Source organism: Crotalus tigris, unplaced genomic scaffold (assembly GCF_016545835.1).
Source record: "Crotalus tigris isolate CLP2741 ecotype Arizona unplaced genomic scaffold, ASM1654583v1 scf7180000019031.1477733, whole genome shotgun sequence".
Taxonomy (NCBI): domain Eukaryota; kingdom Metazoa; phylum Chordata; class Lepidosauria; order Squamata; family Viperidae; genus Crotalus; species Crotalus tigris.
In genome coordinates this window covers 38,025-54,258 of record NW_024097335.1, presented here as the reverse complement: position 1 = coordinate 54,258, position 16,234 = coordinate 38,025, and the positions used below count along the sequence as shown (strand labels likewise).

The window sequence follows — 16,234 nt, the reverse complement described above, 5'->3', positions numbered from 1 at the left end:
AAAAATACATAGGATCCTTTCTGAAGAGTGAACGATATCAACGATCCTGTAAAGCAAGGGTCCACAACCCCTGGTACGTGGACCGGTACCGGGCCGTGGCATGCCAGCAACCGACCCGCACAAACAAACAAAGCCCCATCTGCAGGATGCAGGCAGCACACAAAACCATGCACACACACACACACACACACCCGGTCCATGGAAAAACCACTCTCCGTGGAACTGGTCCCTGGTGCCCAAAAGGTTAGGGACCTCTGCTGTAGAGAGATGATGGGAAGGAGGTGAGCAGATTTTTTGAACTGATGGTCTCCCGTTTTTCTCTTTTCACAGTCAACTTTGAATAAATATAAGTATAGGTTTTCCTGCCTGAGCAGGAGGTTGGACTAGAAGACCTCCAAGGTCCCTTCCAACTGTATTATTATATTATATTATATTATATTATATTATATTATATTATATTATACTATACTATACTATACTATACTATACTATACTATACTATACTATACTATACTATACATTATATTATACTATACTACCGTATATGCCAGCTTATAAGGCGACTTCCGCAAGCGTTAAAATCGGCGCCAAAGACGGGGGTCGTCTTATACGCCGAGTCGTCTTATACGCCGGAAATACTGGTCGTTTCCGGCGTATAAGACGATGTTCTAGGAATGTGGCCTGGCGACAAAGACGGGGGTCGTCTTATACGCCAGGTCGCCTTGTACGCCGGCATATACGGTATATACTATACTATACTATATATTATGTTATGTTATGTTATATTATATTATATTATATTATATTATATTATATTATACTATACTATACTATACTATACTATACTATACTATACTATATATTATACTATACTATAGTATACTATATAATACTATATATTATATTATATTATATTATACTATACTATATATTATATTATACTATACTATACTATATATTATACTATACTATACTATACTATACTATACTATACTATACTATATTATATTATATTATATTATATTATATTATATTATATTATTATATCATAAATGTACATTTATGCCATGATATACAGGAGTAGTCCTCGACTTATGACCGCAATAATACCCAAAATTTCTGTTGCTAAGCACTACAGTCATTAAGGGAGTTTTCCCTTATTTTATGACCTTCCTTGCCACAATTCTTAAAGTGAATCTCCGCAGTTATTAAGTTAGCGACATGGCTGTTAAGTGAATCTAGCTTCCCCATTGACTTTCCCTGTCAGATGGTCGCAAAAGGGGATCATGTGACTCCCCCAAACACTGCAACTGTCATAAATAGGAATCAGTTGCCAAGTATCCGAATTTTGATCACGTGACCATCGGGATGCTGCAAGGTCCCTTCCAACTTTACTACTTTTATTATTATTATTAACTGTCATTAGTTTAATGAAGAGAAGGACAAGGGGGGACATGATAGCAGTGTTCCAACATCTCAGGGGCTGCCCCAAAGAAGAGGGAGTCAATCTATTCTCCAAAGCGCCTGAAGGTAGGACAAGAAGCAGCGGGTGGAAATTAATCAAGGAGAGAAGCAACCTAGAACTAAGGAGAAACTTCCTGACAGTTAGAACAATTAACCAGTGGAACAACCTGCCTCCAGAAGCAGTGAATGCTCCAACACTGGAAGTTTTTAAGAAGAGTCTGGACAGCCATTTGTCTGAAATGGTATAGGATTTCCTGCCTGAGCAGGGGGTGGACTAGATGACCTCCCAGGTCCCTTCCAACATTATTATTATTATTATTATTATTCTCAATCATCGCACAGTCAGCCAGATGTTCAGACTGGATTTGGCATTTTGTCTACCTATCGAGTCCTTACCCAGGACCTGGGATAGGCAGATGTGGATGTTTGATGGTATTACAGGTATCGTCGCAGGATGGAAGCAGTTCCTAATAAGGCCGCCTTTTGCATTTGACTAATAGCGAATTTGTCAATGCCAATGGTGTTCAAGTGGTGCTCCAGTTGTTTTGGGATTGCACCCAAGGAGCCTATGACTATTGGTACTACCCTTGCTTGCTTTTGCCACAGTCTTTCTATTTCTATTTGTAGGTCTTTGTATTTTGTTATCTTCTCCAGTTCTTTCTCTTCTATTCTGCTATCTCCAGGCACTGCCACGTCCACTATCCAGACTTTTTTGTCTTTCTTATCGACAATTGTTAAGTCTGGGGTGTTATGTTGCAGGTGCTTGTCTGTTTGAATTCTGAAGTCCCAGAGCAGTTTAATTTTATCATTTTCTATGACTTTCTCTATTTTATGATCCCACCAGTTTTTGCTTACAGGCAAATGATATTTTTTGCAGATCTTCCAATGCACCATTGTTGCTACTTTGTCATGTCGCTGCTTGTAATCAGTCTGTGCAATCTTCTTGCAACAGCTTACCAAGTGGTCCACTGTTTCTTCAGCTTCTTTGCATAGGCGGCACTTACTGTCTGTTGCTGTCTTCTCAATTTTGACTTTGTATGCATTTGTCCTTAAGGCTTGGTCTTGTGCAGCCAGAATTAGTCCCTCGGTCTCTTTCTTCAATTTTCCTGCTCTTAGCCATTGCCAGGTTTTATTATTATCTGCTTTCCCAGCTATTTTTTTAATGTATTGGCCATGTAGTGCTTTGTCTTCCCATGCCTCTATTCTGTTCTTCATTTGGTCTTTCTTGTAGGCCAGTTTGGTCTCTCCAGTAGTTAGTAAGCCTTCCTGATATACTAATTTCAGTGCATCTTCATCATTGTTCTTCAGATATTCTTCCAAAGCCATTTTTTCTTCTTCAACCATCTGATGTACTTGTAGCATTCCACGCCCACCTATTTGCCTTGGTAGATAAAGTCTATCAATGTCACTGCGTGGATGAAGGGCATGATTCATTGTCATTATTTTTCTGGTCTGCCTATCCATTGCTTTTAGTTCTGCTTGAGTCCAGTCCACTATTCCAGCTGTGTACCTAATGACTGGGATTGCCCAGGTGTTGATTGCCTTTATGGTATTTCCTCCATTGAGTTTGGATTTTAAGATCTTCTTCACTCTCTTGATGTATTCACCTCTAATCTTTTTCTTGACTTCAGTGTGCTTGATGTTGTCAGCTTGAAGGATACCCAAGTATTTGTAGTACTCTTCCTCATCCAGACTCTTAATGTTATTTTCGTGGGGCATCTTGATTCCTTCAGTTTTCATTATTTTTCCTTGTTTGATAGTAAGTGTGGCACATTTGTCCAAGCCAAACTCCATTACAATATCTTGGCTATATATACGGACAGTGTTGAGCAGCGATTCTATTTCAGATGATGTTTTTCCATACAGCTTCAGATCATCCATGTAAAGGAGGTGGGATAGTCTGGCAGATGTTTTTGATGTTTGATAGCCATGTCCTGAGTTATTCAGTATTGTTGACAGAGGAAACAGTGCAATAACAAATAGTAATGGTGATAATGAATCTCCTTGAAATATTCCTCTCTTGATATTAACCTCTCCCAGCCTCTCACCATTGATCTGCAACTGTGTCTTCCATTGTGCCATCGATCTTTGCACAAATTTTCTGATGTTTCTACTGACTCCTGTTATTTCTAGGCACTTGATTATCCATCATGTGGCAGAGAGTCAAATGCCTTTTTGTAGTCAATCCATGCCACATTCAGGTTGGTCTTCCTTCTCTTGCAGTTTTCCAAGATCATTTTGTCTATTAGGAGTTGATCTTTTGTTCCTCTGCTATTGGGGCGGTTTCCTTTCTGCTCAGGTGGAAAGAGATTGTTTTCAACTAGATGCTGTTGTACTGCATCAGCTACCACACCAGTTAGTAATTTGAAAGTTGTTGGTAAGCAGGTAATTGGCCTGTAGTTACCTGGTGTTGCCCCTCTTGCTGGATTTTTCATTATTAGGTAGGTTTTCCCAGTTGTTAGCCACTTTTCAATTTCTCCTCCTTGTAGTATATTGTTGAACTGCTTGGCAATGAGTGGGTGTATAACAGTTAGATGTTTCAACCAAAACCCATGCAGTTCATCTTCACCTGGTGCTGACCAATTTTTGATTTTCTTTGCTCTTTTTTCTACCATTTTTGTTGTTATTACTAGTTCTTTCATTTCAACTTCTGTTTTATTTGCATCCACCTCTTTTAACCAAGCCGCATCCTTGTTGTATTTCTTTGGGTTATCCCATATCTGCTTCCAGAACTGCACTGTTTCTTCCTTGTCAGGTACTGACTGATTCCTTGCAGTTTCTCCATTGATGGATTGGTAGAAACGTTTCTGATTGGATTGAAATTGGAGGTTCTGCCTATAGTTTGCAATTCGAGCTTCATATCTACTGATTTTCCTGGCTATAGCTGTTATTTGTTGCTTTATTATTTCCAGTGCTTCCTTGATCTTCCTTGTTTCTAAGTGGTATTTCTTGATTAGGTATTCTTTGGTCTTCTTGTTCTTCAGCTTCTTTTCTTTCATCTGTTCTAGCTTGCTTGCATGTGATCTTAACTTGCTGATCTTATTTTCTAGTCTAACCTTCCATTTTTCTGGTGCACTGTTTGTTTGTTTTTCTTTTTGTTGATTTTACATCCCAGGTATTCTGTTATAACTGCAGCTGTGCTGTACATTAATTGGTTTGTTTCTTGCAGTGAATTGGTGCTTATACTTGCTATTGCAGTATTTGCATCTTTTAATGCTTGTGCTAGCTGTTTCTTTGGAACAAGCTTCAATGCAGGCAGCCTTATTCTGTTGTTTTAGATGCTCAGTTATTCTTTGTTTCAATTCTTTTATTTCTTTAGTTAGAGGGTTTTGTTCTTCCTGAGGAAGAGGTGCCTGGTTTCCAAATGAGAACAGTTGTATATCTCTACTGGATTCTTTCACTGCCAACTCCCCCTGGTTTGCCTCTACATTCTGAATTACTTCTTGTAAGGCTTTGATTTCTTTGCCCTGGGTAAACCTTTGCAGTTCGTCCAATTCTGTTTCTGTAAATACTTTATTTCGTGTTATAAATCGGCGTTGATCTGCTAGTCTCTGTTCTGTTATTTCTGATTCTGGATGTTGTTCTTTCCAGAATTGGTGCATTCGTTTTAGATATCCTCTTCTTGTTGGACTTGATCTGTAGTAACAGATCATTATTTCTTTGTTTTCCATCACTGTGTATCTGCGACGGGTAAACACCTTTTCTTCCAGTAGTTCTGCAGCTGCTGGCCCTGGTTGCTCAGCCAACAGTCCTGAGTCCTGTAACCCATTTTTCACCAGATATCCAGGAACTCCAATATCTAGTGCGGACCTTGTTAACCCGGGCGACGTCCGAGCCGGTATGGCATTCTGAAATTTACGTCTCACCATATTTTTTATGGGAGAGACACTCTTTGTCTGACTCCTCTGATGAGACCTGTCCAGTATGGTTGAACCTCTGGCATAGCTCTCATCTTCCTCAGAGTACACAAGCCCCACAACCACGTCAAGGTAGTGCCTCACTGGGGGCTTATTATTATTATTATTATTATTATTATTATTATTATTATTAAGTGTCCAAAACGGTCCTAAATCACTTTTTTCCCCAGTGCTTTTTGTAAGTTTGAATGGCCATTAAATGAACTGTTGTAAGTCAAGGACGACCTGAACAACATGGCTGGATGGAAAAGGACATTTCGTTTTCCAGTATCAGCAACTCATCTGCTATTTGCAGGATGATGGCTTTGAAGAAGATTTAGAATTAACATTCTATGGCTTGCACAGTGCCGTAGTTGACGAAGAAAAGGCCAACTCTGCCATCTACTGTTAGTGAAATCTCTTTCATTTCTCCCAGCTGTGAGTTTAGAAAAACTTTGCCAGGGCTTCTTATCCCTTACCGTCATAATACAGGTAGTCCTCGACATAAGACCAAAATTCTGAGCCCAAAATTTCTGTTGCTAAGCACGACAGCTGTTAAGTGAGCTTTGCCCCGTTTTATGACCTTTCTTGCCACAGTTGTCTGAGTGAATCATTGTTGTTGTTCAGTTAGTATCCAGTTTTGGTCACCGTATCACTAAAAAGATGTTGAGAGTTTGGAAAAAAATCAGAGAAAAGCAGCTAAGATGATCAAAGGCCTGGAGGCCAAAACGTACGAAGAACAGCTGCAGGACTTGGGTTTGGCTAGTCTAAAGACAAGAAGAAATAGGGGAGACATGATAGCAGTGTTCCAGGATCTGAGGGGTTGCCACAAGGCAGAGGGGGCCAGGTTGTTCACCAGAGCACCAGAGGGAAGGACGAGAAACAATGGCTGGAAACTGATCAAAGAGAGAAGCAACCTGGAATTAAGGAGAAACTTCCTGACAGCGAAGACAATTAACTAGTGGAACAGCTTTGCCTTCAGAAATTGTGGGCGCTTCATCTCTGGAGATTTTCAAGAAGAGACTAGAAGACCTTCAAGGCCCCTTGCAACTTCAATTCTATTCTATTCTATTCTATTCCATTCCATTCCATTCCATTCCATATTTTCTATTCTATTCTGTTCTGTTCTGTTCTGTTCTGTTCTGTTCTGTTCTATTCCATTCCATTCCATTCCATTCCATATTTTCTATATTCTATTCTATTCCATTCAATTCCATTCCATATTTTCTATTCTATTCTATTCTATTCTATTCTATTCTATTCTATTCTATTCTATTCTATTCTATTCTATTCTATTCTATTCTATTCTATTCTAAAGTGAATCTGGCTTAATCTTGCCACAGTTAAGAATCACCACAGTTGTTAAGTTAGTAACATGGTCATTAAGTGAATCTAGTTTCTCTATTAACATTTCCATTATTCAGCAAGGCAGTTGTTAAGTGAGTTTTGCCCCATTTTACGACCTTTTTTGCTACAATTGTTAAGCGAATCTGTGCAGCTGTTAAGTCAATCAGTGAATCCAGCTTCCCGCATTGACTTTGCTTATCAGACAGTCGCAAAAGGGGATCACATGACCCCAAGACTCTGCAACCATCATAAATACAGTTGCCAAATGCAGGAATTTTATCACTTGACCGTGGGCACGCTGCAACCATCGTAAGCATGAAAAGCGGTCATTATTTTACTTTTTGGGGTGCCATTGTCACTTTGAATGGTCACTAAGCAAATGCTTGCCAGCCAAGGGCTACCTTAAAATTGAGCAGCAGCTCCATAATTAATTTTTTGCAATTTACTGTGGATTATTTAAAAAAAGCTTTTTGGCTACATTTTACGCATTTTAGGGTTTGGGACACTACCATAATTGTTCTTTCATTTTGCACACCGAGAGAGTGGAATTAAGAAATAAGGCCTTATTGCTTCAGGCTCCTCAACAGTTTTGTGAAGGCAGGTCTGTAATTTTTCTCCGTCTCCTCCTTCCACTCAAGTATGGCCCCAAAAAGATGGCCAGCGTTGAGGCCCTGCAGGGAGACCAGGCCTGTTGCTAAGCAAGGCAGTTGTTAAATGAGTTTTGCGCCATTTACATAATTGAGCCTAGCAGTTACAGTTGTGAGTCATGAAGATTGTAAAGTGAGCCACTGTGGGACTGGACCTTTTCTGTAATTGTTACTGAGCCAACATCATGGTCATTAAGGAAATGCCAAGTCATTAAGCGAGTGCATTGTTTGCTATGGGCTGGTTTTTGCCGGAAACTGGAAGCTAACCCTGGTTTCCAGCAAAACTGTCATAAATCACGGTCACATTACTTTGCTGGTCGCAGTTTCTCTCACATACACACTGCACAAAGCTTCCCAGCATTCCTTAGCAGGCTGGAAACCCCTCATGTATATCCTGTAAACTCAGGATTATGCTGGCCAATGCTTTCTCATTCTTTCTTCGGTCCCCATCCAGGGCTGCAGGTGGATCAGTAACTCTCATCCACAACTCCTCTCTTTGCAGACTCCAGGAGTCTCATTCACCCGAGAAACTGCAAAACCTCCTCCCATTACACTAGTGGAAGCCATGTTGCCTGCTTCTTTAAACCACCACATACCACCACAAACCACAAGGCTTAACTCCTCTGGCTCTGGGTCAAACTCTCACTGGATTTCTCCTCACTTTGGGCCCATAACCTGTCAGAGCATGCACAGTCTTATTGCGCTGAGGTAACCCAGGAGTAAATACAGTACACAGTGGTTTGTATTTAAATGGTGGTTTATATTATACTATCTACAAATACACACTAGAAACAAGATGCATGCATGTGGTGATACTTCAGCAAACTCCAACACACAGCAGTTACAGCAGGAAAGGGATGAGAGAGAGAGAGAAAGACTCCAGCAAGGCCTTCCCTTTTATACTCAAGCTCTTAAAGGGATACAGACTCCTGCTGAGTCATTCCTAACATTGCATCATTCATCTTACACTATAACAAGCTGGTTAGCTTCTAAATCATTACCTTGACAGTTTTGCCCCATTTACATAATTGAGCCTAGCAATTAACAATAGCAATAACAACTTTATCGTCACTTTGAATGTACACCAATCGGCATACACCAAAATGAAATTTTGTTGCATACAGCTCTCAAAGGGCCACCATCTCCGATATACACTCCTTGGTTCGTGGCTTCCAGCTGAAGTTTTAGATCGTCCATTTTAGTCTCTAGGGAGTGAACGATGGCAAACAGGACAGATGGAAACGAAGCTCTGTGTGGATTAGCCCTTAAATTAGATTGTACTCCTGCATGACAACCTCGCCTCCTTTCCTTTTTCTGATCCTGACTCTTCCACCTTTTCCTCGCTCCTTTTCGCCCCTGGAGCATGCTGCCGCCACCACCAACTTCTCCAAAAGCCTCTCTCCCTTCCTCTGGGCCTGCTGACAGCCTCATCCAGTTCCTTTGCTCCATAAGCCCCGGGACACCCCCCCCCTCCTCTGCCTCCTTACAATTACAGTTGTAAATCATGAAGATTGTAAAGTGGGCCACCATGGGACCGGACAACCTTTTCTATAATCGTCATCCAGCAAACATCATGGTCATTAAGTAAATACCACAGTCATTAAGCAAAAGCATGGTTCACTGTGAGCTTGTTTTTGCGGGGAACTGGAAGCTAACCATGGTTTCCAGCAAAACTGTCATAAATCACGGTCACATGACTGCGGGCTTTTTGCAGAGCACCCAAAACGCAGTCATCTGACTGTGGCTGTGGCCAACATCGTAATTCCAAAAATGGGTCGTAAGTCGTCTTTGCGGGCTCTGTCGTAACTTCGAATGGTTGCTAAGCAAGCAGTCGTAAATCAGGGACTACCTGTAGAAGCCGGTATCCACTTAAGCTTCATGGGTTACTACCAAAAGAACAATAATGAAAGTAAAAAAATGTTTTTAAAAAAAACATCTTTTTTCTATCTCTGTTCTGCGTTGAGTTGCACAAGCCTGTTCTAGACACAAGGTTCATTCAGCAGCTGAGTAAAGCAAGAACGAAAATGCATTTCGTGAAGGGAGATTAGGTTTGCTTGCAGAAGCTTTGGAAGGGCAGGGGGGAAAAAACCCTAAATCTGATCGAGATGCATGAGGATAACGCATCAGCATGCAACAGCGTAGCTTAAACGTCCATCCAGCAGCTCGCAGGAAGAAAGGCTAATATGGAGAGGAAACAGAAATAAATGAATCCGTCGGGGAGTGGATTTGCAGAACAAAATTGTGGAAGATTCCTGCGGTTTGCAAACTGCAGAAGCTCATATGTGATGAATGGGTTAATTATCGCATTCCTGCCAGGAATCTATTAAATTAAAGTACTTCAGGATAACATTTAGCAATAACTTCTCATATGTCAGGAGGCTTCATGCTTTTAAGCTGAAATAGAACAGAATAGGAATAGAATAGGGTAGGGTAGGGTAGGGTAGGGTAGGGTAGGGTAGGGTAGGGTAGGGTAGAGTAGAGATGAGATGAGATGTCCTGCCTTTAGCTGCTTTGGAGAATACAGTAGCTTGACTCCCTCTTCTTTGTGGCAGCCCCTGAGATATTGGAAGGCTGCTATCATGTCCCCCCTCGTCCTTCTCTTCGTTAAACTAGACATACCCAATTCCAGCAACTGTTCCTTATATGTTTTAGCCTCCAGTCCCTGATCATCTTTGTTGCTCTTCTCTACACTCTTAGAGTCTCAACATCTTTTTTACTTCGTAGTGACCAACACTGGATGCCGTATTCCAAGTGTGGCCTTACCAAGGCATTGTTCTACTTAACTACAATAAAAATTCACTGAAACTTTCTTAGACAAAAAGAGGGCTAGGTTTCAAGAAGAAGCCAGTGGTCACCAATGTCTGCTGGTCTTCACTTAGTGGCCGATCACTTAGTGGATGTTTGAAGTTACAACGGACCTTTCCAGAACTACTTACAACCCGTTTCAAAGTTCCAACAGTTTCCCCCCCCACACACACACATACTGCAGTCATGTCATCTCATTTTGGTTGCTTGGCAACAGGCTCACATTTGTGGCTGTTTGCCAATCACATGACTATAATTTTTGGCATTTTTGTTTTTTTCCAAGGATTACTTCCAGTTTCCAGGATAAAACGCTTATTGGGCATAAGGGATTCATTTTACAACTATTGTGTTTGATTAACAGCTGCCAAATTCACTTAACAGCTGTTACAGGAAAGGTTGTAAAATCAGGGGCATCTAACATGAGGACCTACCGCTACAACTTATGTCCTAATTCCGGGATCAGTTATGGTCATAAGCCAAAGACTCCTTGTATCAGTGATTTAGCCATACCTAAGAAAAAGAATCCTGAAGTTGAAACTCAAATACTTTGGCCACCTAATGAGAAGGAAGGACTCGCTGGAGAAGAGCCTAATGCTGGGAAAGATTGAGGGCAAGAGAAGAAGGGGATGACAGAGAATGAGGTGGCTGGATGGAGTCCCTGAAGCAGTAGGCATGAACTTAAATGGACTCCAGAAGACGGCAGAGGACAGGAAGGCCTGGAGGAACGTTGTCCATGGGGTCGCGATGGGTCGGACACAACTTCGCAACTAACAACAACAAAGTCGAGGGTTGCCTGCACTGGTAACAAATGCAGAAAAGAGAGGCAATGGAAAAGGAATCTGTCATGGTCTGTGTTTCTACTGTCAGTATTATAAGGAATTGAATAATGGAAGACGGAGAGCTAAATTAGGACTCTGGGGAACAGAAACCTATCCAAGCTTATTTTTTTTCACGTGCAATTTAAAATAAAAAATAAAAAAATCTGATATTGCATTTTGAAACACATAAATGCATAAATGCATGTCCATTACCTCTGCTTCTCCCTCAATGTTGCCATCCAGCTTTCCAATAAAAATGCACATAGAGCAGTATATGTTAGGACAAAGTGCCCTCAGAATTTAATGAAAAGGAAGGACTCACTGGAGAAGGGCCTAATGTTGGGAAAGATTGAGGGCAAGAGAAGAAGGGGACAGCAGAGAATGAGGTGGCTGGATGGAGTCACTGAAGCAGGAGGCATGAGCTTAAAGGGACTCCAGAAGATGGTAGAGAACAGGAAGGCCTGGAGGAATGTTGTCCATGGGGTCGCGATGGGTCGGACACAACTTCGCAATTAACAACAACAACAACAAAGAAAAAGAAAGCTGTTTAGTTATGAATGTCAAAAGTCATTCTTGCTTAGCTAACACAGAGATGCAACCAACTACAATCACAAGGAAGAGAAAATAGGTCATAAAAAACGTTTGGCTGATCTTTCCGGTTATCTCTTCAAAGACCCTTTTAAGGTAGAATAATTTAGTACAAATGATTAAACTAATGAAACGAGGTATCTTTTAACAGGAAAGAAAGACCTGTATAAGTGACAGCAGAATGGCAATGATCACTTCTAGCTGTAGAGGTTTGGCAACAAATTCAAGCACTTGTATGCCCGCTTAATCGTATTAATTTTCTGCCTTCACATGGCTTAATAATTATTTCAATATATACTGAGTATATATTGAATGGATTTGCTTGCCTTTTGCTTTAAATATTGGTCCATATAGATCATTCATAACAGCATTCATTCCTCCTTTATTTTTGAGGAATTATGCAGGATTTGGCTATGATTCTATGCCTTCTGGGTCAATCAAAAAAGACTCCAAAATTCTAAATTCTGGAAATGTTGAAATCAAGTGCTCCTAATTCAGGACCATGGACAGCTACACAATATAGGTAGGCCTTGGGTTATGACAGCCACTGAGACCAGAATTTCCATCACTAGGCAATGCAGTCATAAAGCTGCTGTCACATTTTGCTCAGCAATGTGAATTCCAGCAGTCCTGGTTGCCATCATAACCTCAGGCACCATGTAAGTTGTGAAGCAAAGACGTCACATGATCACAATGTGAGACGAGGCAGGACTATAAGGAAAGCAGGCCAGTGGGTACGAACTGTGGGTGGGTGGGCAGGTGCCATGAGCAGGTCTTACCTGTGGGCAGGTGGGTGAATAAGTCAAGGCAGCTAGGTGGGTGGGTGAATAAGTCAAGCTATTCTATAAAGCTAAGAGGGAGTCAAGCAGAATGGCAATGAGGGAGTCAAGCTATTCTCCTAATCACCTGAAGGCAGGACAAGAAGCAACAGATCAAAGCCAACCAAAGAGAGAAGCAACCTAGAACTAAGGAGAAATTTCCTGACAATTAGAACAATTAACCAGTGGAACAACCTGCCTCCAGAAGTTGTGAATCTTCCAACACTGGAAGTTTTTAAGAAGAGACTGGACAGCCATTTGTCTGAAATGGTATAGGGTTCCCTGCCTGAGCAGGGGGGTGGACTAGATGACCTCCAAGGTCCCTTCCAACTCTGTTATTCTATTCTATTCTATTCTATTCTATTCTATTCTATTCTAAGGAACTTGAGTGGGAGCAAGTTGCGACTTCCTGCTGGCTTCCCCACTGACTTTGCATACGGAGAGCCAGCAGGAAAGGCTGCAAACTGTGATTTTTGTGACCATGGGGCACTGCAACCATCATAATTGCAGCCCAGTTGCCAAGTGCCTCAACTTCAGTCAAGTCACCATTGGGATGTGTGACAGCTGCAGCTTTGTGCCCCCCTTGTTCAGCACCATTGTGACTTAATCGCTGAATGAGTGTTGTAACCTGGGGACTCCCTGTATTGGCTTTCGTTGGGGAGATATGGCTGAGCTTCTGGGAGCCTTTAATGCTGAATTATCTGGGGGACGGGCTAAGGTGGAGGGTTTGGCATCATAACCAAGCTCCACCCCTTTTGTATGTGCATGCACATGCGCGTACAAAACTGACAGGCCTTTCATTATGACGCCATGCCCACCGTCTTTCAGAGTTGGACATATTCTCTGAGGATACTGCTTTGCTGTGAGACTCAATTACAAGTATTTCCAAATAGGGTACTTAGCAATTCATCCTTAAGCAACACCGTCATTAAGTGAGACGCCACCTAAAATTATACCCAATTTTATGATCATTTCTGCTGTAGCTGTTAAGTAAGTCACTGTGACTGTTAAGCGAATCACCTAGTCATTAAGTGAATCATGCAGTCCTTAAACAAAGCCAGCTACCTCCATTGACTTTACTTATCAGAAGCTGGCAAGGAGGATTGCAAATCACAATTATATGACCACAAGAGTCCGCAGTCATTGTAAATGCATACCGGTTGCCCTGCGCTCAGATTGTGATGACCGCAGGGATGGTACGAAGGTTGTAACTTCAAGGACGGGTTGAGGATGGATCTTTTTCAGTTCTGTCATGTTCAAAGATTCGTTAAATGAACAGTCATCAGTCAAGGACTATGCGTAATAGGTTTTACTTTATATCAATTATAGGTTCCCTTAAAGTCCACAAGGTGGCAGCATAGGATTGATTTGGGAGCAGGAAGCCTTATTAATTCAGATTATCTATCTATCTATCTATCTATCTATCTATCTATCTATCTATCTATCTATCTATCTATCTATCTATCTATCTCTAGATAGATAGATAGATAGATAGATAGATAGATAGATAGATAGATAGATAGATATAGATAGCCAGCCAGCCAGCCAGCCAGATAGATAGATAGATAGATAGACAGACAGACAGACAGACAGACAGATAGACAGACAGACAAGACCACCAGATATATATATATATATATATATATATATATATATATATATATATATATAGAGAGAGAGAGAGAGAGAGAGAGAGAGAGAGAGAGAGAAAGAGAGAGAAAGAGAAAGAGAGACAGACAGACAGACAGACAGACAGCCCGCCAGATAGATAGATAGATAGATAGATAGATAGATAGATAGATAGATAGATAGATAGATAGATAGATAGATAGATAGATAGATAGATAGATAGATAGATAGATAGATAGATGGCCGGCCAGATAGATAGATAGATAGATAGATAGATAGATAGATAGATAGATAGATAGATAGATAGATAGATAGATAGATAGATAGACAGACAGACAGACAGACAGACAGACAGACAGATAGATGATATAGATATAGATAATTTTTTTATAATCACAAATGCATAATATTTTATCAGCAACATTTAACATACTAATACATGTTAAATTCCTTTCTCTCTATCTCACTTTTCTAGCCATTGATAAAAGGTATCCCATGTTCTAAAGCAGTGGTTCTCAACCTTTTTAATGCTGCGACCCCCAACTGGTCGTAAGTCGAGGACTACTCAACTGGTCGTAAGTCGAGGACTATTCAACTGGTGCAGCACCGTTTGCAGAATGGGACTTTTGGCAGGCTCAGCAGGGCAGAGACAGCCTGGACAATTCCTATTGGCTTTTGAAAGCCAACAGAATTAGACTCTATTCAAGAGAGTCTATTCTGTTGGCTTTCAAAAGCCAATAGAATAAAAGGGAGTAGCACAGCTAAGGAAAAGGGGGGAAAAAATGGTGGACTGCGTTGTTTGGCGACCCCCATGAAATGGTCGTTCGACCCCAAATGGGGTCCCAACCCACAGGCTGAGAACCACTGTTCTAAAGTATACTTCCAACTTCCTTTGGTGCAATAGGGTATCAACTTCAAACCTCAACTTTTTACTTTTACAAAATAATATAAACCAGCCAATTCAATAACATCAAATCTATCTAATAGGTAAAGCCCACAATCAAAATTTCATTTTTCCCCTCCACCTCAAGCACAAAATCTAGAAGCGGTTTCCACGTGGCAATCAATGTATTCGTATTCTTTTCTTTAATCAGCCATCTCTGCTAGCTCCATCGGTTTTTGTAACCATTCCTCCGTTGTGGGAATCCATTGTAGTCCTCCATTTCTGAGCGTAGAGTAATCTCGCTGCTTGTCAACACAGATAACATCAAAGGTCCATATTTTGTTCCAGGTCTTTGTCCAGAGAAAAAGCCTCTGGTTTATCTTTCTATATTTAGTTTAAGAGTTTTTTGCAACTAAGTCATATGGCGTTAGCTTTCCTCTCTCTCCCCTGCAGGTCAACGGGATTGATCTTCGTGGTGCTACACATGAGCAGGCGGCCGCAGCACTCAAAGGAGCAGGCCAGGTGGTGACCATTATAGCACAATACCAGCCAGAAGGTAGGCTAGACCCGCCGGCTGAAATACAAGTATTTGCGGGGGGGGGGGTATGTATAGAAAGGTCATCTTTTAAATGCTGGACCTGTCTGTTTCAATGTTATCTCTGCCTTCCTCCTTCATATGGTATGCTGACTTGAAAAGTTTTCCGGGAAGGAATTAAGTATTAATGCAAGGCGAGGAATTACTGCCTGTCGGTCAGGGATCATGTTTCATAGGGTTTCAGTAAATGAATAGCCGAACCAAATGTCGGACAGAGTTATTTTTGAGAATTATTTTGTCTTTTTCTATTCCTTTTCTGTTTGGTTGCCACAGTGATTTCTTGTCACCTTTTCCGGAAATCAGGAATTAAACCCAGGGAAAATACAATAATACAGGTAGCTCCCCTCCCCCCGGACTTTTGGCCACCTTTGAGCCCAAAATTTCTGTCACTAAGCGAGACATTTGTTAAGTAAGTTTCCCCCCCATTTTACAGCCTTTTTGGGCCACCGATGTTAAGTGAATCACTGCAGTTGTTAAGTTAGTCAGACGGTCGTTAAGCGAATCTGGCTTCCCCATTGACTTTGCTCGACAGAAAGTCTCAAAAGGGGGGGTCACATGACCCTGGGACACTGCGACCGTCATAAATATGAGTCAGTTGTCGAGCATCTGAATTTTGATCACGTGACCCTATGGGATGCTCCAATAGTCGTAAATGTGAACAAAAAACAATCCTAGGGCATTTTTTTTAGTGCCGTTGCAACTTTGAACAGTCACTAAAAAAACTGTTGTAAGTCGAGGACTACC

General features: G+C 41.1%; 1 protein-coding gene across 15 annotated transcripts in view; it reads left to right on the top strand.

Annotated features, from left to right (window-relative positions):
• LOC120314980 (disks large homolog 2-like) overlaps nt 1-15,904 on the top strand; it is an 899,194-nt gene extending 883,290 nt beyond the window's left edge. For all 15 annotated transcript variants that reach the window (XM_039358594.1, XM_039358591.1, XM_039358596.1 and 12 more), the window contains one exon: nt 15,349-15,904. In XM_039358594.1, the coding sequence (XP_039214528.1) occupies nt 15,349-15,588 (240 nt within the window). In that variant the 3' untranslated portion in view covers nt 15,589-15,904. The remainder of the gene's footprint in view (nt 1-15,348) is intronic.
• The last annotated feature ends 330 nt before the right edge of the window (nt 15,905-16,234 follow it).